The sequence below is a fragment of the Ceratotherium simum genome, chromosome 14, assembly GCF_057802395.1.
Source record: "Ceratotherium simum simum isolate JZ-2026a chromosome 14, ASM5780239v1, whole genome shotgun sequence".
In the NCBI taxonomy this organism is placed as follows: Eukaryota; Metazoa; Chordata; class Mammalia; order Perissodactyla; family Rhinocerotidae; genus Ceratotherium; species Ceratotherium simum.
This window is the reverse complement of record NC_141913.1, coordinates 38,423,222-38,446,400: the sequence shown is the minus strand read 5'-3', so window position 1 is coordinate 38,446,400 and position 23,179 is coordinate 38,423,222. Positions and strand designations below refer to the sequence as shown.

The window sequence follows — 23,179 nt, the reverse complement described above, 5'->3', positions numbered from 1 at the left end:
TCTGTGTCAGGTCCTTTACTGAGAACTTTGCATGCATCATCTTGCTTCATCCTCAGAAAATCTTATGGGTTGTAAGTACTGCTGTTTTTCCCATCATGCAGTGGGGTTTTTATAAGTGATAAAAGGGACATTTTACCACTCTATGCAAACTTAGCAGGGTCTGTCTCACTCTAGAACCTTTGATCTTAATTGGGATGCTGCTCTGAATTTCCTATTTAGTAAGGATTAGTACGGTAGTGGAGTGTGTAAAGTGAATTGAAGTGGAGAGATTGAAAGCAAAGAATCAGGATATTGTTGCGCTAAGTCATATGAAATTATAGAAGCCTGGTCTAGCATGGAGGCAGTGGGAATATAAAGGATGAGATGGATTTAAAACATGGCATGTAGAATTGTGGATGTTGTAGAAGAACCCACAGGACTGGTTGATGTCGTCGGAGAGTCACCCTAGTACAGGTAAAGACCAGGGACTCTGGAATTAGATTGCCTGGGTTCAAATCCTGGCTTTGCCACTAATTATCTCTGGGATGAGCAAGTCACTTAACCCATCTGTACCTTAGTTTCCTCATCTGTAAAATGAGAAAATTGTGCCCACCTCTTACAGTAGTTAATGGGGACTAAATGAATCAGTAATTGTGAAGCACTTAGATTAGTTTCTGACATGCAGATCGTATAAGTAAATTGGCTAAGTAAAAGTGCCATAGCACATGTTGTTCCCTCTGCCTCAAATGCTCCTTTGTATTTCCATAACTTCTTGTATATAAATAACTCCATTGTAGTACTTACCATATGTGTTATAGTAATTTATTGACATGTTTGTCTTTCTCACTAGGCTTTGAGTGCATTAACGGCAGGGACCTAGTTTTATTCATTTTTGCATTCTCAGTACCCATTGTAACACCTGGCATTTACAGTAAGTGTGTAATAGGTATTTGTGGAATGAATGCTTGGTTATATGAGATAACTTGAGCCAAGAATGCTGATAATAGTGATAGAAATAGTGACTTTTGGAGGGGTCACTTATTTTGGGGGGCAGATGTTAAATTCTATTTTAAAATTGATGATAACAGCAAGACATCAAGTTGAAATGTCCGTTAAGTGAAGATTTGTGCTTGGGTTTTGACTAAGTCAAGACAAAATATTCATTCTGGGGTCACTCACATAAAGGTTAAAGCACAAGTTAGAAGCACATTCATATCTTTTCAGGAGAGCAGGTAAAGAGAGAACAATCCATTTATTTGACAGTTTTTTTTTTGCTTTAAATTATAACATGTTTATGGTTAAAAAAAATCAAGCACGGGCCGGCCCGGTGGCTTGGTGGTTAAGTGCGCGCGCTGCGATGCTGGTGGCCCGGGTTCGGATCCCGGGTGCGCATCGAGGCACCACTTCTCCGTCCATCCTGAGGCCGAGTCCCACATACAGCAACTAGAAGGATGTGCAGCTATGACATACAACTATCTACTGGGGCTTTGGGGGGAAAAAAATAAAATAAATAAAATCTTTAAAAAAAAAAAAAAAAAATCAAGCAGGACGGAAGGACATAAAGTGCAAAGTCCCTTCCCTCCAGATTTCCAGTCCCATCCTTCAGAGGTAACCAGTCTGGGACCCTGCTTATGTTTCCTTCCAGAAATTGTCTGTAAGAATTTACGTTTATTTAAACTAATGGGATCCTACTATATGAGCTGTTCTGTGTCTTTTTTTGTTTTTACTTGAAGTATTTAAAATATCTTTACATATTAATACATAAGATCTACCTCATTCTTTTCAGTGGCTACATAATATTCCATTGTATGCTTATTCCATACTGTTGTTAATCTCCAGATGATGATCATTTCGGTTATTTTGTGTGTTTGTTATTCCCAAGAATGATATGATTAACAACTGTATGCATAGAGCTTGTCAACTTGTATGAGTTTACCTGTGAGTTAATTTCTTAAAACAAAATTGTTGGCACGAAGAGTATGTGCACTTAAAATTTTGATAGGTATTGCCAAATATCTACACATTAATGGTGGGAGTGCCTGTTTTCTTATTACCCTCACCCTGCTATCAAGGTTTCTTTTTAACCTTTACTAATCCAGTGGGTAAAAATGATACCTTATTGTTTTAATTAGCATATTTTATTCCTAATTTATACTGAAGATCTTTTCATATATTTATTAGCTGTGGGACCTTGGCTATTTCAACAAGTATTTTTTTGAGTAATTTTTCTTAAGCAGTGTGCTGGAGGTTAATTAGGGATATGGGAGAAATGTAAGGCCTGATTCATGCCTCTCAGGAATAAGTTGTCTCAGGAGATATGTCATATATACTACAGAAAAATAACATGTCAAGGTAGTTTTTACATAATGGGAACTTGGGGGGAGTAGTAGGAAGTTGAGAGGGGAAACTGGTTATGGGAGGGAGGGCGGAATCAGCTTTGCGCATGTTAACATTGAGTTCTTGACTACATTGCATTGGAGAGAGGTCCTTTGAGGGGCCAGCCCAGTGGTGTAGTGGTTAAGTTCTTGCGTTCCGCTTCGGTGGCCCGGGGTTCGCCGGTTCAGATCCTGGCCGCAGACCTGCACACTGTTCCTCAAGCCACTCTGAGGCGGCATCCCACATAGAGCAACCGGAAGGATGTACAACTATGACATACAACTGTCTACTGGGGCTTTGGGGAGAAAAAAGGAGAAAAGGAGGAAGATTGGCAACAGATGTTAGTTCAGGGCCAATCTTCCTCAAAAAAAAAAAAAGGTCCTTTGAAAGGTTTACTACTAAAAGCATCAGCAATAGCACGCTTTTCATTTCTAGTACAGGCTTATGTAAGGAGCGTTGTTATTCACAAAATTACTAATTATATGTATATATTATCCTTGAGGTAAAAAACATCTGAAGTATGTTAGGGATGTAGATAGAACTGCCATTCTGGTCAGAGCTTGGGACTAGGCGAGATTTGAAAGTAATATCATGGAAACCACTAGTGAAACCAGGAGGTAGGCTCAGTGACTGACAAATTGAGAAAAAGAAGAGCTGAAAGCCAAGGAAGCCTTCCAGTGCACGCGAGAGGGAAAAGCAATAGGACTCTTAGGAGGTAGGTGATTGGATAGTGGGTTTTTTAAGTTTTGTTTTATTCTGGTTTTTGGTGACAAGGGTCTTGGGAGTTTCAAATAAATTGGGTGCAGGTGGAGTGTGTGTGGATGTGTGTTATGTATGTATGTATAATTCTTGGCATGAATTGTTGCAGAAGAGATGCCATTGGGCCTCAGTTTCTTTCTGGTAAGAGTACCTCGGTGACTGGTCTTCTTCGCTTGGCTGAACTTGTTTCTCCTGGGCATTCCAGCTGCCTCGGGCACTGCCTTCAGTCCCTGTTCTCAGCAGTTAGGAGCGTATCCGTGCTGCCTGCGGGAGTAACGGCTTGATCAGGGGTGACTGGGCAGGGTGTCCTAGTCACACCTGTTAGGCACCCCGGGGCTCTGGTGTTTTTCTTGCTTCTGCCTCAGGACAGGGATTGCTGTTCATATTCTTGGTACCCTTGATGGAGGGCTCTTGGCCTGCCATGGGATGCCATTTCCCTTTCAGTCCATTTACATTTTATGGAAAAAAAAAGCATCCTCACACCATCTGGTCTCTTGTGAATTTTTGAGCATGGCTATGTTATTACTGACAAAAAATCAAGAAGTTTGATTAAACAGTGGTGGCCGTGGGGTGGAGAAACAGGCATTGCTGAAGGCAGGTTGGCACCCGCCCTCTGAAGAAGGCAGCTGGGCAGTGTAGGGGAGGACAGATTTTTCCCTCTACCCTTCTGAGTTCTTAGCTGAGACCCCTGTAATAAAATACAGGTGAACAGGAGAAAAACAGAAGTTTATTAACATGTGTGCCTCATGTATGCATGGGAGAAACCTAGGGAAAAGTGAGTAACTTTCCAAGGTGGCCTGGAATTCTGACTTAAATATCATCTTAATAGGGAAAGCGGGATGTAGGCCTCCTGGGGGAGAGTAAATGATTTTTAGGAACGATGAATGGGCCCTTAGAAGAATAGAGGGGAGGTGTGATAGTTTGTGACAAAGTTTGTCTGTGTGTGGTATCAGCTTCTACTCTCCTCTCCTGTGGTGAGAGTCAGTCTTCTCTGGTTGATGACACTCCCAGGGAGGGGATTCGTGACAATTGAGTTCCTTTTGAAGGATCTGTCTTTAGGCAGGTAAGGGGAGTCCAGAGAAAGCCTCTCTCTGCATTTGCCATTTTTCAAGTGCCTTCAGCTCAAAATAATCAAAATGCCAAAGTGCCATATTTTGAGGTGGCGTATTCTGCCACCCGTCAGCAATATCTCCTCAAATCAGAAATGCATGTAATCTTTGACCCAGCAGTTCTATTTCTCTGGATTTATTGTACCTACATATTCATACATATGTGAGATATCTTATATATCAGGATATTTATTGGAGAATGATTTTTTTTTTTTTTGTGAGGAAGATCAGCCCTGAGCTAACATCTGTGCTAGTCCTCCTCTTTTTGCTGAGGAAGACCAGCTCTGAGCTAACGTCTATTGCCAATCCTCCTCCTTTTTTTTTCCCCCAAAGCCCCAGTAGATAGTTGTATGTCATAGCTGCACATCCTTCTAGTTGCTGTATGTGGGACGCGGCCTCAGCATGGCCGGAGAAGCGGTGCATCGGTGCGTGCCCGGGCTCCGAACCTGGGCCGCCAGTAGCGGAGCGCACGCACCCAACCGCTAAGCCACGGGGCCCATCTGGAGAATGATTTATAATGTAAAAGAACATAAACTACTTAAATATCCATCAATGTAGAATTTATTAAATTAAAAACTGGAATGTTGTAGAGTTGTAAAAATGAATGAGGAAGTGCTTTATGTGCAGATATGTAATGATTTCTAATATATATTAACTAGGAAAAGCAAAGAGGCGTATATAGTTTGCTATGTTTTGTGTAAAAAGGGGAAAATATGTGTTTATACATAAAATATCTGGAATGATACCCAAGAAACTGGTAATATATTTTTTGTGTGTGTGAGGAAGATTGGCCCTGAGCTAACATCTGTTGTCAGTCTTCCTCTTTTTGCTTGAGGAAGATTGTCCCTGAGCTAACATCTGTGCCAGTCTTCCTCTATTTTGTATGTGGGATGCCACCAAAGCATGGCTTGATGAGCAGTGTGTAGGTCCGCATGCAGGATCTGAACCTGCAAACCCTGAGCCACCGAGGCGGAGCGCGTGAACTTAACCACTATGCTACCAGGCCAGCCCCGGGTAATATTTTTTCTGAGTTGAGAAACTAGGTGGTTAGGAGATGGGGTGGGAGAGACTTTTTACTATATAACCTTAGAACCATTTGTATTCCATACCTTGTGCATTACTGATTCAAAAAATAAACTACAAATAAAAAATAAAGTCTGACTTAAATTTTCTTTAGTCGACTCTATAATAATATTGTTTCTCATTGTTGCCTTGTCTAGGAGAGATGGGATGGAATTTTGTTCTTCTGAAAATTCAGCATTCGTGTACCTAAACTCCCAAAGTAAATTGTTTTAATTGATTGCTTTTACCACAAGAAAAGTAAAATACTGGTTTATTTAATTGAGAATAAATTGCTCTGATTCTCATTTCTTTTTATCTGGTGTCGTTTTTATCTTTTTAATTATAATGAAGCATAGAAAAGGGAAATTGAGTCCATGGCAGAGCTAGGGAACCCATAACTAAATTGCTCATGCCAGTAAACCACCCCTCTCAACTAACCCATTGTGATTCACACGCTTCGGTGTTTATCCAGTAAACTCCTGTTAGGCCCACAATGCCTGCTGCTAATTAGCATGAGTCACCAGATTAATAGAAAACTATGAACAGGTTGTGGAGGTCTTTTTTGTTTGTTTAAAAAAAATATTTCATTGAGGCATATTCAGGAGTTGCAAGGATTATTAGACAAAAGAATTGGAAAGGTTTGATAAAAAGGAAATAGCATGCATTTAAGGAGGGGGTAGAGGACAAAATCTGCTATATACTCCCCAGAGTTACGAAGTTAATGTGGGACCCCCAAAGGACCCAAACACATGACTGACTTTGCTTTTATTGAAAAAGTTCAGTTTTGAATAGATTTGAAAGAAAGGATTTATTTGGGGGAAGTTGGGGAAACTAGTCTAAGAGCATTCCAAGACACCAAGTAAAATAAATGTGAGATCTTAATATCTCATCATGTGATAATATAGGTGACAAAGTAATTTAATATGTAAAAATAAAGTTAGTGGTTGAGAGAGAAATTATCTGTTAGTCTAATTTGTTGGCACCTTTTTTGGACATGTAGATTAGATTTTTGGGTTTGAATGTTTTTAGTTGATTTAAAAAAACTTTTTATTTTGAAATAATTAGACTCATAAGAAGTTGCAAAAATAGTGCAGAGAAGTCCCGTGTACCTTTCACCCAGCTTCGCCCAAGATTACTGTAACTATAGTACATTATCAAAACCAGGACATTGATATTGGTACAACACGACAGACTGTACTTGGATTTCTCCAGTTTTTATGTGCACTCATTTTTTTCTTTTGTATGTACAGTTCTATGAGCAGTTTTTATGTGCACTCACTGTTTTCTTTTGTGTGTACAGTTCTGTGAAATTTTATCACATGTATAGATTCACGTAACCACCACCACAATCAAGATACAGAACTTTCCCATTCCCACAAGCGAACTTCCTTGGGTTACCCTTGTATATAGTCCCCTCCTGCTCCCTGACCTTCCACGCCCTGGCAACCACCATCTGTTCTTCTTCACTACAGTTTTGTCATCTTAAGTGTTATATGAATGGAGTTATAGTACGTAACCTTTATTGTTTGTTTGCCAAAACTTTTTTAATAGAAGTTTTATTTTCTGATAGTGACTTTTTGACGAACCCAGGATGTTGTTCTTTACAATGTCCTACATCCTGCATTTGCCTGAATATTTCTTCGTGGGGTCATCTGGTTTGTTTCTCTATCGCTAGCTTATGGGTTTCCAGTGCTCAAAGCATTTTATGATTTCTCTTCTTTTAAATTTAAGATGCGTTTTTTTGGCCCAGAACGTGGTCTATCTTGGTGACTATTCCATGTGAGCTTGAGAAGAAAGTGTTTTCTGCTGTTGTTGGCTGAAATAGTCTGTAGCTGTCAATCATATGCAGTTGATTGCTGGTAGTGGTGAAATCAACTCTATCCTTACTGATTTTGTGCCTGCTGGATCTGACCATTTCTGATAGAGGGGTGTTCAAGTTTCCAGCTATATTAGTGGATTCATTTCTTTCTCTTTGCAGTTCTGTCAGTTTTTGCCTCATATATTTTGACAACTGTTGCTGGTGGATACACGTTAAGGATTGTTGTCTTCTTGGAGGATTGACTCTTTTATCATTATATAATGCCCTTTATCCATGATAACTTTCCTTGCTCTGAAGTCGACTGTGTCTAACACTAATAAAGCTACTCCTGCTTTCTTTTGATTAGTGTTAGCATGGTATATCCATCTCTTTACTTTTAATCTATATGTCTTTATATTTAAAGTGGGTTTCTTGTCATATAGTTAGGTTTTGTTTTTTGATCCACTCTGATACTCTCTGTCTTTTAATTTGTGTATTTAGACCATTGATGTTCAAAGTGATTATTGGTAAAGTTGAATTAATACCTACCATATGTGTTACTGTTGCTATTCATTGCCCTTGTTTTGGTTCCTATTTTTGTCTTCTACTTTTTCTGCCTTTTGTGAAAAGTTCATTCTATTCATGTCCTTGTTTTTGTTCCTATTTTTGTCTTCTACTCTTTTTCTGCCTTTTGTGAAAAGTTCTAATGGAACCTTTTATATGATTCCATTTTCTCTCCTTTCTAAGCATATCAATTATACTTTTTGTTTTTACTTTTTTTAGTAGTTGCCCTAGTGTTTGTAATATACATTTACAACTAATCCAAGTCCACTTTCAAATAACACTGTACAGCTTCCCAGGTAGTGCAAGTACTTTATAATAATAAAGTATTCCTAATTCCTCCCTTCGGTTCCTTGTATCATTGCTGTGGTTCATTTCACTTATATGTACATAAGCTATAATCATCAAATACATTGTTGCTATCATTATTTTGAGTCTATAACCTTTTGAGATGGTGTTTTTTCATTCACCACAATGCCTTTGAGATCTGTCCAAGTTATTGAGTGTATCAAATAGTTTGTTCTTTTTATTCCGTTGTATGGATGTGCCACAGTTTGCTTCTTCATTCACTTTTTTTTTTTTTTAATAATTTTATTTATTTATTTTTCCCCCAAAGCCCCAGTAGATAGTTGTATGTCACAGTTGCTCATCCTTCTAGTTGCTGTATGTGGGACGCGGCCTCAGCATGGCCAGAGAAGCGGTGCGTCAGTGCGCGCCTGGGATCCGAATCCGGGCCGCCAGCAGTGGAGCGTGCGCACTTAACCGCTAAGCCACGGGGCCGGCCCTTCATTCACTTTTTGAAGGAACATTTGTGTTGTTTCCAGTTTTTGGCTATTATGAATAAAGCTGTCATGAACATTTGTGTATAGTTTTTTGTGTGTGAATTTAAGATTTTCTTTCTCTAGGATCATAGCCCAGAAGTGCAATTGCTGGGTTGAATAGTATCTGTATGTTGAACTTTATAAGAAAGTTTCAGAGTGGCTGTTCCGTTTTACATTCCCATCAGCAACATGTGAGAGATCCAGTTTCTCTGCATCCTTGGCAGCATTTGGTACCCTATTTTAAACTTTAGCTATTCTAATAGATGTGTAGTGGTACATCATCATGGTTTTAGTTTATATTTCCCTAATTGCTAATAATGATGTTGGAGTATCTTTTCATGTGTTAATTTTCCATTTGCATATATTCTTTGGTGATGTGTTAAAATCTTTTGCATATTTTCTATTTGAATTGTTTTCTTAACTGTTGAGTTTAGAAAGTTCTTTATATATTCTGGATATAAGTCCTTTGTTGGATATATGACTTTAAAATATTTTCTCTGAGTCTGTGGCTTATCTTTTCATCCTCTTAACAGGGTCTTTCACAGATCAAAAGTTGTTAATTTTGGGGCCTGCCTGGTGGTGCAAGCGGTTAAATGCGCGCACTCCACTTCGGCGGCCCGGGGTTCGCAGGTTCGGATCCCAGGCGCACACCAACGCACCTCTTGTCAAGCCATGCTGTGGCGGTGTCCCATTTAAAGTAGAGGAAGATCGGCACAGATGTTAGCCCAGGGCCAGTCTTCCTCAGCAAAAAAAAGAGGAGGATTGGCATCTGATGTTAGCTCAGGGCTAATCTTCCTCACACACACACACAAATAAATAAATAAGTAAAAAGTTCTTAATTTTGATGAAGCTAAATTTATTGACTTTTTCTCTTATAGGTTGTGCTTTTGTGTAATATTTAAGCACCTCCTAACTCCAGGTCACAAAGATTTTCTCCTATATTCTCTTCTAAAAGTTTTATAGTTTTATGGTTTACATTTAGATCTATGATCATTTTGAGTTAATTTTTGTATAAGAGATGAGGTTTAGGTCAAAGTGCTTTTTTTTGGCCTATTGATGTCCAGTTGTTCCAGCAACATTTGTTGAAAATATTGTCCTTCCTCAATTGAATTGCTTTTGCAGTATTGACAAAAATCAGTTGGCTGTACTTTTGTGGTCCGTTTCTGGATTTTCTGTTTTGTTTTATTGATCTATGTGTCTATCACTACTATCGGTTTTGAATTTAATTCCTCTTTTCTGACCAAGCCCGTGACTATTGCTAGTTAGTAAACACATACAATGGTGGAAATTTGAAATTTAGATTTTGGGAGATATCAGCTTTAATAATATATGACGTTAAACTATATCAGACAAATAGATTTTCTTGAGTTTGCTAGTTGTGTGCTTCAGTAAAGAATAATTCATATTTTTGTTACTGTTAATTTAGTTATGTGGTAACTTTGTGTTTTCCATATATGTTAAAAATTTAAATTTGAGTAGGAAATGGAATGGTGAAGGATATTAAAAAATATTTAATTTTTAAAATCAAAGTAATATGTAGACATAGGTTTAAAATATCAAATAATATGATGGACTTAACATGAAAAAACTGCACTACCACCCTCCCCACTCAGAGTCCTTTTCCCTAGAGGTGGCCACACTCAAATCTCTGAGCTGTTGCTTCTCATTGTTTACCTCTTTATTTATAACTAATATGCTTCTACCGTTATTTTATGATTTAGTAATTTTAGATATTTTCTGTTGACTTCCTACCTATTGTGGAAGATGAAGTTTTCACACTCTTAAAGCACCACTCCTTTTACCAGCACCTTCCCAATGTAGTTACCTCACAATTTTTAGTTAAATCTATATTTAGAATTTACATTATAATGATTACGTAAATATTGATTGCTGTTGAATTGAGTCACATGCTACGATTATGTGACCTTTCTTGAACAATTTCTGTTTTTCCCAAGGTATGTAATCTTTAAAAAATCATTTACTTTATTTTCTGTGTAACTATCATTCATTCCTTCCAAGTTCTCCTACAGTATTGTAACACTCCACAGAATAAGGTTAGCCACATCGGGTGACCTATCAGCTCTGTGTTTTCTCCCCCTGGAAGTCTTGGAGCTGTTTTGTCTCCTGTCCCAGCCTGCCGCACAGCTTGTCCTGGGACTCCTCTTCACCGCTCTTCTGTGTTGAATGCCCTGTTTCCTGAATTCCATGTCTTCCTTTTCCTTGGTTTATTCCCTCATATTGAAAGAGTACATCTTCCAGTAGCCTCTGAAAATGGGTACATGGGAAGTTTTTTGAGTCTTGGCAAGTCTAAAAATGTCTTTCTTCTACCTTCATACTTAACTGCTAGCTTGGCTAGCTATAAAATTCTAGTTAAATTATTTCCTCTTAATATTTTAAAGGCATTGCTATCCTGTCATCTAGCTTCCGAGATTGCTGCTGAGAGATTGAGAAATCATTCTTTGCTTTTTAAAAATTAGTATGTAAGACTGGAATAGAAGGTAATATAACAAAAACCTGTGTACGTACTGTCCATTTTCAGCAAATCTAAACATTTGCCACATGTGCTTTGTCTGTCTTTCATTCTATTCTTTCCTCTTTTCTGTTTAAGAAAGTATTTATTAATACTGCTGAAGCCCTCTGTTGCTCTCCTAATGATATTATATAAAAGCATTCTTCTGAATTTGCTGTATATTTTTCCCATGTATGTTTTAATACTTGTACTAGCTATGAATATATCCATGATATTCTTTTAAAATCATATAAATGAATCATACTGTGTATTTTATTATGTAACTTTCTTTATATATATAATATTTTGGAGATGTGTCCATGTTGGTAATTGTCACTCTAATTCATTTATTTTCACTAGTGTCTTGTATCCCATTGTAAGACCAAATTAAAAAATTTAGTTTTAAATAGCTTAAAATGTATAAAGTAGCTTTGGAATAGGGTATAACAAGTAAGGAATTTATACATTTCAGAATATTTCTTTATAGCATTTTCTAATTGGGCTTAATGATTCCTATTTTAAGAAATTAAACTGAAATCTAGAGTTATGATTAGCTGGCTGATTTGGAGGTTTACTTGGAGTCAGCTATTATTGGGGTCCCTCTCCCCATGACTAGGAGGAGAGTGGTGGCCTCAGGTTCAGGGGCAGATGATAAGAAGCCAGATTGGTATTTCTCACTCATATTCAGAAGACCCAGCTGCCCATGTGCAGTGAGGAAGCCTCATGTCCTCAGACAAATAGCTCAAGCCAGTTCCAAAGAAAATGTGGATGGGATGCTTCCAAATTCTGATCTTGGCTTCGATGTCTTTGTGGAATAAGGAAGGACGTGAGTAAGCAAGTAAGTTCCTGCTAATGTAAATCCTCATCTGACCTGAGCTTCCTTTGGCCACTGAGCACACACAGTTTCCTTTCATTGTGGTGGTGATTTTAACATAGTGTAGTTTATTATTCATCTCATCATTTTATTTCTGTCATCGAGAGAATTTTTCTGAACAAATTGAGGTAAAACATGATCTATAATTATGTTTGTGATTTAATGAAGATAGTGACTCATATTTGTAGCTAAACCATTAGTTTTCCCCTTAGTGACCAAAAATAACAAATCCTCAAGATGCTAATGATTTATTCACTTACTCTTTTCTTCAACATAGTATTTAGAGAATACCTATTAAATGCTAGCCTAGACATTGGGGATAGAAGGATGCATAAGATAGTTCTCATTGTCAAAAAAGCTCATGGTTTAGGAGAAGGGGAATGTCCACAAATAGTGTATGTGCATTACAGCAGAATGAGAGAGACACTAAATGTGACTCTTTTGGTATTGGGTGCTCTTTCACTTTAAGCAGGTAACTCATTTCGGTCCTCATTCTCCTCTTAAGTGTAGGTGGTATATAGTAATTACTTGAACAACTTTCTCCCCTTCTCGGCACATTCAAGCCAGTCAGTCTCTATTTCTTTAGCACCATTGTTTTAGTTGTAAAAGAGCTTCATTTTCAGACTATTAACAAGTTATCATTGTTAAGTATTTGCTTTGAGACATTTTCTTGGGCAGAGGTATTTTATTGGGCCCATTCTAAGATCTACCGTACAAGATTAGGTTTGGATTTTGGTGTTTGTGTTGGCTAAGACAGATTTTAGCCCCATTTTTCACCTTGTAACTTTGTATCTGATGTCTAATATATTTAAAAATAGAGGTGTGATTTCCTTTAGTAAGTTTACAGTTTTTTATATTTAGGTCAAGGGTGGGAAAAATAGGATGATTATTTTGAACAAGTTTGAAATTTCTTTTCATTCTTTATAGGTTGTCTTGTGGAAATGAAGGTTTAAGGACAAGTCATTTACCAGATTAGAAGATGGGATCGAACAGCAGCAGAATCAGTGATCTTCCTAAAAATGAGTACTTAAAAAAGTTATCAGGCACACAATCTGTCTCTGAGAATGACCCGTTCTGGAATCAGCTTCTCTCGTTTTCTTTCCCTGCACCAACCAGTAGGTAAGATATTACTTGGAGATTGAAAATTCTTATAGAGGGCCATATAAATTTGTGTGGTATGCTGGTTTTTTAATGTTCTGTCTATCCATCTATCCATCTTCTGTCTGTGTGTCTATCTGTCATACATGTACAAGAAGAAAATCCAAAAGGTCTGAAAAGTAGGAAATGACGTTTCTCCTTCCTTTCCCCCATTCAGCCACCTCCCTTCCCCACAGACGATTTCTGGTAGCAGTTTCTTTTGAATTCTTTTATAGATAGTACCAGATTATTTAAGTATATATCACATGTAGTTTTACAAAATTGTTTAAACACAAATGGTAATGTACTACACACACCTTGCTTTTTTTTTTTTGCTTGCTGTTTCTTGCTTTTTTTTTGGAGTTAAGTAAACTATATCTTGTATATGTAAGCATGTAGGCAACTGCCTTATTCTTTTAAATGGCTGCAAAGTATCCATAGAATATATTTAATTAATTTTCTATTGGTGGACATTTAGATTGTTTCCAGTCTTTTGTTATAACAGATAATTCTGCGTACATCATCTCTCATGCATACAAATACATGTCTAGTATAAATTCCTCAAAGTAGGATTGCTGGGTCAAAGTGTATGTACATTTCTGATTTTGGTGAAGATTGCCAAACTGTACTCCGTGGAAGTTGTACCAATTTATGCTCCTACCAGCAATGCATGAGAAGGTCTGTTTCCCATACCTTTGTCAATTTAATGCAATTTTAGACTCTTTGACTTTTGCCAATTTGATAGGTGAAAACCAATATCTCATTTTTCACTCTCTTATAAAAACTGACAGACATATAATAATGTTGACTAGACTGTTGAATTGCCATATACTCAATATCCAGATTTATTCTTTTTTTTTTTTTCCCCCTCAAGGCCCCAGTAGATAGTTGTATGTCATAGTTGCACATCCTTCTAGTTGCTGTATGTGAGACTCGGCCTCAGCATGGCCAGAGAAGCGGTGCGTCGGTGCGCGCCTGGGATCCGAACCCGGGCCTCCACTAGCGGAGCACGTGCACTTAACCACTAAGCCACGGGGCCAGCCCAATATCTAGATTTAAAGTTTTAAATTTTTAACAGCTTTATTGTGATGGGCAGAATAGTAGCCCCCTGAAGATGTCCAGTCCCCAGAATCTGTGACTGTTACATTGTAACATTTATCAGTACTTCATTCCTTTTTGTTTCTGAGTGATATTCCATTGTATGAATATACCACATTTGGTTTATCTGTTCATCAATTAATAGACATTTGGATTGCTTCCATATTTGCTTTTTCTGTTTTTGTTTCTTTTTTCTTACTTATTTTAAGGTAAATTAGGGCTGGCCCCGTGGCTTAGTGGTTAAATGCGCATGCTCCGCTGCTGGTGGCCTGGGTTCGGATCCCGGGCGCGCACTGATGCACCACTTCTCCAGCCATGCTGAGGCCGCGTCCCACATACAGCAACTAGAAGGATGTGCAACTATGACATACAACTACCTACTGGGGCTCTGGGGGAAAATAAATAAATAAAATTATAAATAAATAAATAAATAAGTAAATTAGAATAAGGACATTTCCTTATGTAACCATAATGCCATTGTCACTCCTAACAAAATTAACGTAATCCCTCCTACTCAGTCCATATTTAAATTTCCCCAGTTTTATAGTTCGTTTGTTACATTTAGGAACCACGTTGCAGTTGGTAGTTATGTTTCTTAAATGGCTTTAATCTAGAATAGAGATATTTATTCCCCAACCCCTGAAACTATTTTTTCCCCCTGCCATTAATTTTTTTGAACAAACTGGATCAGTTTTTCTGTAGAATGTCTCACCTTCTAGATTTATCAGATTGCTTCTCATAGCTTGTAACTTGTTCTTTTTTTGGTGAGGAAGATCGGCCAAGAGCTAACATCTGCCAATCCTCCTCTTTTTTTTTTTTTTTGCTGAGGAAGACTGGCCCTGGGATAACATCCATGGCCATCTTCCTCCACTTTACATGGGATGCCGCCATAGCATGGCTTGCCAAGCAGTGCGCGCCCAGGATCCGAACCGGTGAACCCCGGGCCACCACAGCAGAGCTTGCACACCTAACCGCTTGCGCCACCGGGTGGCCCCCTGTAACTTGTTCTTTTATTTCCTGTATTTTCTGTAAACTGTAAGTCAGATTTAAAGGCTTGATAAAATTTAGGTTAAACATTTTTGGTAAGAGTATTTTGTAAGTGGTGTTATGTGTTTCATATTCTGTTACATCAGGATACAGAAAATGTGTGGTTTTAAACCAGTTATCATGCTAAGATTAATCAGAGGTTTGAGTGTGTTTTAGCATCCCTTGGTGATTTTGGTCTGAATCATCTATTTCATAAGAGATTACAAAATGGTGATATTTCTAATTTGGTCATTTCTTCTACATTTATTAAATGGAATTCTTCTGTAAAAAAGAGCTTTCCTTCACTAATTAGGTTATATAAAATATAGTTTTTACTATATTATTACATAAGAGTAAACACTTAATTTTAACCTTTTCCTTTACCAATTTTCAGTGATGAAAATGGTGTAATGGTGACAAGTCTCTAGTTTCCCTCTCCCCTGACTCCAGGGTTGGAAGGGCTATCTTGGTGTTTTGAGGGTGAATTAAAAAAAAAAAAAGGTATGTTTGTGTGTGTATTGTGGTCCTTATGATTAAGGATTATTGGTATTTCCTTTCTATGAACTATTTATATGTTTTGGCAATAAATTTTCATTTCTAACTTTTGGACACAGTTGGATTGGGCCTTGAAAGTTTAATTTAATTTGCAGTTTATGTGATAGCATGCATTAGTTGTGTATTATGTAAAATGGCTACTTATTACTGCTTCTGAGATCCTTGGAAAATTAAAGGTGGCTATGGATTGGTGGGAGGGGTAAAACTGGAGATGAGTTATAGCATCAAGAAATTTTGAAACCATTTGCTTATTCCTTGAGGAATTGTCTTTGAGTACCACTGCTCATGTTGTAGTAATAAGACTTAGAGAAGAAAGGGCATATGAAGACAGCATCATTTATTATCCAAAATAAATTTTCGTTTCACTTATGTAAACAGTGGTACAATCTATATGTGCTCTTCTGAAAGACATTAAAGAAGACTTAACTAAATGGAGATACATACCATGTTTAAGGATTAGAAGACTATCGTAAAGATGTCAGTTCTTCCCAAGTGACCTATAGATTGAAGACAATTCCAATTAAAATCTCAATAGCTTTTTTTTTGAGATGGGGTGGGGGGATCCCGATAAGCTGATTCTAAAATTTGTATGGAAAAGAAAAACCAGATAGCTAGAATACTTCTGAAGAGGCGTGTGTGTGTACTTGATTTATGCAGAGCTGGCACTTCAGAGCATTGGTGAAAGGATGAACTTCTCAAGAAATGGTGATGGAAATAATTTGTTGGCCATTTTTGTCTATTTCTTACCCTCTAAGTTTGCCATGCTTGTGCCAGTGCCTCGCAGTTTGAATTATAGCTTTATAGTTTAATTACTGCTTTTTCTCAAAGATCCTTTCAGGTTCTTGGGTGTTTATTCTTTTTGATGTCCTTCTTTTTTCTTAATTCACCCTAGTTTATAGAGAAAGGTATAGAGGAATCTTAGAAAGTATAAAAAGCTGTCAAGTGAGTAAGCTGCAAGTTGGTCTGTGGGGGGAATATAGAGGCTTCATTTGTGGTGGTGTGTTTTGGCCTCTCTGTCACTTTGTTTGAGACCGCCCTGCGCCTCAGTGCTGGTATTTGATGTATGACCTGTAGAACCTTGACTCTGAGCAAGCCTCAAGGTAGCAGGTGCCACCTCACTGGCAGAGTCAGGGATGAGATTACCTAGTTTTATGAATTATTCAGGAGTAAGATGAATCTCTGTAGGAAGACTGTGAATCCAGACATTTCTGAGATTGGTCACTCCTGGAATTCCTTGGATCCGTATGTGCTGTCTTCAAGTAGGGCCTATTTTTGCAGCCAAAAATTGGTATCTGCCAATTTGTTAGAAACACCAAGACCTTTAGGACTAATCTAATTCTTCCTTCCTATAAACTATTTTTGTCATCAGAGTAATCAGATTTTGTTAGAGTTTCCATTCCTGGTTGCAAAATCTTGTTGGGATTCTTCAATAGTTTTTAATTTTTCAGCTTATTAAAATTATTGTAAAGCAAAGGTCTGAAATAAAATCAAGATTATTTCAGAAGTAAAGTTTAAGTAATATACTGTTTATTTTTCTTAACAAACTATTTTAAACTATTTACATGGCTGATTTTATTCATGTTTCTAAATTAATAATAGTAATAGCCAAAACAAAAACCTTTGCTTATTATTTTTGGGTTCACAGGCATCTGAGTATCCCCACATGAGGGTATGGTGCATTGAACACATTCATAATATGTGTCATACTTGTCATTGAGAACTGCTGGACCAGATGACCTTTCACTATTTATAAACTATTATTTATTCATTTACTTCTTAGGGTATAATGATGAACTAGATAGATAGTGTCTCTTGCCCTCAAAGGGCTTATAATCTATCTGTAAACCAATAAGTGAGTATGGTGAAGTGTGATAAAGGCTCTCATAGAAGAAGTATAGGGAAGCATGAACACGGCAGGATCATCTCATTGCCTGAGTTAGAATGGAACAGGGTGTGTCAGAGATTTCCTGGTGAGGAAGAACGTGTCAAGTGTGCAAAACTGAAGGGGAGTGGTGAGGGAGGAGGTTTGGGAGATTGAGGGTTCTTGTAAAAAATATCAAGGAGTTTTGACTTTGTCCTAGTATCAGTGGAAACTGTTGAAAGATTTTTATCAGAAAGGACGTGATCGGGTTTTCATTTTATTTGATAGTCTAATTCTATCACATGATGGTAGTCACTCTATCCTTCAACAGAAATTATTGCTTCTTGACTATGCAGCTTTTGCTTTTTTGTGTGTGTGTGTGTGTGTGTGTGTGTGAGGAAGATCAGCCCTGAGCCAGCATCCATGCCAGTCCTCCTCTTTTTGCTGAGGAAGACTGGCCCTGGGCTAGCATGTGTGCCCATCTTCCTCCACTTAATATGGGACGCCGCCACAGCATGGCCCGACAGGCGGTGCGTCGGTGCATGCCTGGGATCCGAACCCAGGCCGCCAGCAGTGGAGCGCGCACACTTAACCACTACGCCACGGGGCCAGCCCCTTTTGCTTTTTTTTTTTTTTAAGAAAATAATTCAATTATAAGATCAAACATATTTCAAACAAGTAGAAAGTTAGTAGTACATGGATACTGTGTGAGATAGTCAGGATTACAGGATTCTGGAAAGTATTTTGGGGGGGTTGGAAAGTGAACAGAGCCCAGATGGAGGTGGATGATTTAGAAAGGGAGTGAGCACGAAGGAGAGAATTCAGACACTTTTGAAAAGAGCACGGACAAGGGCACTGAGGCAGGCCGCAGTTCTGTGTGTGGGTGTGGACCAGTGGGATACTAGCCTGCCTAAAGGGAAATATCGATCACAGGGCTTGTTCTGTGGGCCAGAGCCCTCTGTAGTGTTGACGGATGGTCTGGAGAGATGGAGGAGCCATCATGTCTGTAGATAGAATTAAAAAAATTATAATTTTGTTTATTTTTGACTGAAAAGATAATACATTCTTGTGGTTCAAAATTCAAAGGATACAAAGGTGATAAAAGTGGAAAGTCTCCTTTCTTCTGTCTGCTCTTGTGCCCAGAGGCAACCAGTATTAGCAGTTTTCTTAGATATTCTTTCAAGGGGTATTTCGTGCTGCCTTAGTCCCTTTGGGCTGCTCTAACAAAATGCCACCAACTGGGTAGCTTATAAACAACAGGAGTTTATTGCCCACAGTGCTGGAGGCTAGAAGTCCAAGATCATGGTGCCAGCATGGTTGGGTGAGGGCCCTCCTCCTGGTTCATAGCCAGCACCTTCTCTCTGTGTCCTCACGTGGTGGAAGGGGTGAGCAAGCTCTGTGGGGCTTCTTTTATAAAGGCACTAATCCCATTGGTGAGGATTCTACCCTCATGTCCTAATCACCTTCCAAAAGCTCACCTACTAACAATACCATCACCTTTGGGGTTAGGATTTCAGCATAATTTTTGGGGGGACACAAACATTTAGACCATAGCACATGCATATACAAATGAATGTGTACATATATCCCTCTTGTTTTAGACAAATAATTACATATATATATATATATATATATATATATATATATATATATACACACTTCTGCACTTTGTGCTTTCTTTCCTTGATTATATCTTGGAGATCCTTGTATACATTAGCTTCCTCCTTCTTTTTGATGGGGGCGTAGCATATCATCGCTGAATATACCAAAGTTAACATAGCCATTTACCTTTACCATTTGTATTGCTTCCAGTGTTTTGCTATTACATATAATGCAGCAATGGATAACCTTATATGTCTGAGTAGAAGTGATTCTTGTGCTGTAAATAAATATGACCAAATGATTTCTGATAACTCTTCCAGTTTGTGTTGGCAGGGCATGAGAAAGTGTAATAGGGAACGCATTTGAGGGAGCGTTGAAGGCATTTCCAAACATATTTCATGGTGTTTCAGGGTAAACTGATAAGGCTGCTCAGGTCTAGTGGCCTGGAGGCTCTGAAGGGTGTGGGGGTGATGACCACCGAGGGGGTGATTCCACCGAGGGGAATCAAAACCTGTCTACCTGTAGCCCATTTTAGGCAGACCTCTTAGAAAGCTAAGGCTTAGAATTGTGGTCTTGTAGGTTCTTGTTGAGTGGATTTGGTGAAAGCCTTATTTCAGGGAGATTACTTTTTTTTTTTTTCCTAGAAAATTTTTTTTTATTGATGTTTTAATAGTTTTTAACATTGTGAAATTTTTGGGTTGTACATTTTTGTTTGTCCATCACCATATATATGACTCCCTTCACCTCTTTGTGCCACCCCCCACCCCCATTGCCCCTGGTAACCACAATACAGTTTTCTCTGTCCATGTGTTGGTTTATATTCCACATATGAGTGAGATCATACAGTGTTTGTCTTTCTCTTTCTGGCTTACTTCACTTAACATAATACCCTCCAGGCCCATCCATGTTGTTGCAAATGGGACGATTTTGTCCTTTTTTTATGGCTGAGTAGTATTCCATTGTATATATATACCACATTTTCTTGATCCAGTCGTCAGTCGAGGGACACTTAGGTTGCTTCCACTTCTTGGCTATGGTGAATAATGCTGCAGTGAACATAGGGGTGCATAAGTCTCTTTGGATTGTTGATTTCAGGTTCGTTGGATAGATCCCCAGTAGTGGGTTGGCTGGATCATAGGGCATCTCTATTTTTAATTGTTTGAGGAATCTCCATACCGTTTTCCGTAGAGGCTGCACCAGTTTGCATTCCTACCAGCTGTGTATGAGGGTTCCTGTTTCTCCACATCCTCTCCAACATTTGTTGTTTTTTGTCTTGTTGATTATAGCCATTCTAACGGGCATGACGTGATATCTTAGTGTTGTTTTGATTTGCGTTTCCCTGATGATTATGATGTTGAACATCTTTTCATGTGCCTATTGGCCATCTGTATATCTTCTCTGGAGAAGTGTCTGTTCATTTCTTCTGCCCATTTTTTGATTGGGTTGTTTGTTTTTTTGTTGTTCAGTTGTGTGAGTTCTTTATATATTAAGGAGATCAACCCCTTGTCAGATCTATGTTTTGCAAATATTCTCTCCCAGCTGGTGGGTTGTCTGTTCATCTTGATTCTGGTTTCGTTTGTCTTATAGAAGCTCTTTAATCTGATAAAGTCCCACTTGTTTATTTTTTCTTTAGTTTCCCTAGTCTGGGTAGGTGTGTCATCCGAAAAGATTCCTTTATGACCAATGTCAAATAGTGTGTTGCCTATATTTTCTTATATGAGTTTTATAGTTTCAGGTCTCACCTTCAAGTCTTTGATCCATTTTGAGTTAATTTTTGTGAATGGCGATAGCAGATGGTGCACTTTCATTCTTTTGCATGTGGCTGTCCAGTTTTCCCAACACCATTTATTGAAGAGACTTTCCTTTCTTCAGGGAGATTACTTTTTAAGTAGGGCGAATGATAGATTGGAAAGAGCAGGAAAGAAGAAACTAGGGCAGGAAAGCCAATGTGAAGCAGCTGCAGTAATGTGACCACCGTGAGCTGAAGGTCTGGATTGCTATACCTCCATAGGAAATGGAAAGTCCTGCATCCTTATAAAACTGATGTATCCAGCTAACAGAACATTGTATAGCATAATATATCTTAAAACTTCTTTTGTTTTAAATTGATATTTGATTTGAGCGTTAGTACTTAATAAGCTTAGATGGAGTTCTAGGTTTGAGAGCAGTGCTGAGCAATATGGTGACAGCTTGAATACTTTTTAAGAATGAGACTCATTTTGCCAAAAGGTGCAGTGATTTTGTGTGAAGCGTGGAGAATGGAGGCAGAGAAGATGGTAGGGGGAGCCTAGACTTTAGAGCCAGACTGACCTTGCCTTGCATCTCGGCTCCACTGCTTACCAGCTTTGTGAACTTAGGCGAGCTCCTTAATCTTGTTGAGCCTGTCCATGAAAAATGGAAATAATAACACCTGCCATGTAGATTTGTGGGGAGGATAAAACACCATAATCATGTGAAGTGTCTGACTTTCCTTTTCTTTCAAAGAGTAAATACCCATTAATTTAAAAAAGAGTACGAGTTCTGTCTTGAGAGTGAGTCTAAAAAATTTGAGGGGTGAAAATGAGCAGCAAAAATTTTTTTTTTTAATTTTATTTATTTATTTTTTTATCCCCGAAGCCCCAGTAGATAGTTGTATGTCATAGCTGCGCATCCTTCTAGTTGCTGTATGTTGGACGCAGCCTCAGCATGGCCGGAGAAGCGGTGCGTTGTTGCCCGCCCGGGATCCGAACCCGGGCCGCCAGCAGCGGAGCGCGCGCACTTAACCGCTAAGCCATGGTGCCGGCCCCGGGCAGCAAAAATGTAACCAATTTTCTGATGACTGCTTTATTTTGATGATTGAAAATCCTATGACTCTTTTTTTTTAATTTTTTTTTGTGAGGAAGGTCAGCCCTGAGCTAACATCCGTGCCAATCCTCCTCTTTTTGCTGAGGAAGACTGGCTCTGAGCTAACATCTATTGCCAATCCTCCTCCTTTTTTCCCCTTTTTCTCCCCAAGGCCCCAGTAGGTAGTTGTATGTCATAGTTGCACATCCTTCTAGTTGCTGTATGTGGGACACAGCCTCAGCATGGCTGGAGAAGCGGTGCGTTGGTGTGCGCCCGGGATCCGAACCCGAGCCGCCAGTAGCGGAGCGCACACACTTGATGGCTAAACCACGGGGCTGGCCCCCCCACGACTCTTTTGAATTAATTGTTTAGCTGTTTTTTTTTTCTTTTCTTTTTTTTCTTTTGTGAGGAAGATCAACCTGAGCTAACATCTGCCAATCCTCCTCTTTTTTTGCTGAGGAAGACTGGCCCTGGGCTAACATCCATGCCCATCTTCCTCTTCTTTATGTGGGACACCGCCACAGCATGGCTTGACAAGCGGTGCATCGGTGCGCACCTGGGATCTGAAACAGCGAACCCCGGGCCACCGCAGCAGAGCACGTGCACCCAACCACCTGTGCCACCAGGCCGGCCCCTGTTTAGCTGTTTTAAAAATCAGGCCAGACACTGAGTATAGTAATATTCATCTTTGTGCTTATACATTGTCCTTTTATAAAGGCTACTTTTTAAAACCTTTAGTGCATTATGAAAACTGTGTTATGTATACTGAGCACTAGATGGTGCTCAAATAAGGCAAGAAGGCAGCTTTTAGCACAGTCACGGTCACTTGAACTCATTTTTCTGAGTCCCAAAGTAATGTATGCTCATTTTTAGTACCTTTAGATATAGAAAAGCACAAGGAAGGCAAAAAAGATAAAAATAATAACAATCGGTAGTAACCATTGTTAATGTTTTGGTGTATATCCTTTCAGTTCTCACTCTCATTTGCAAGTAAGTGTTGGCATCCTATTCTACACATTGTTTCTTTAACTCACGTTTCACTCATGTCAGTGTTTTCCTACACAATAACTTTAAGTGGTTGTAGAATATTCTGTCTTATGGATGTCCATAACTTAACTAATGTTGTTTCATATTTTTCATGATTATATATAAAATTATGATGAACTTCCTTGTAGCCAAGTCTTTGTGCCTATCCCTAATTTAAGTGGAGTGAGTTCTTAGTAGTTGAT

The 23,179-nt window shown here is 38.6% G+C and overlaps 1 protein-coding gene across 3 annotated transcripts in view; it reads left to right on the top strand.

Annotated features, from left to right (window-relative positions):
* Positions 1-23,179, top strand: part of DYM (dymeclin) — a 437,675-nt gene that overhangs the window by 11,889 nt on the left and 402,607 nt on the right. For all 3 annotated transcript variants that reach the window (XM_087439193.1, XM_004422520.3, XM_087439192.1), the window contains one exon: positions 12,776-12,967. In XM_087439193.1, coding sequence (XP_087295319.1) covers positions 12,828-12,967 — 140 coding nt within the window. In that variant the 5' untranslated portion in view covers positions 12,776-12,827. The remainder of the gene's footprint in view (positions 1-12,775; positions 12,968-23,179) is intronic.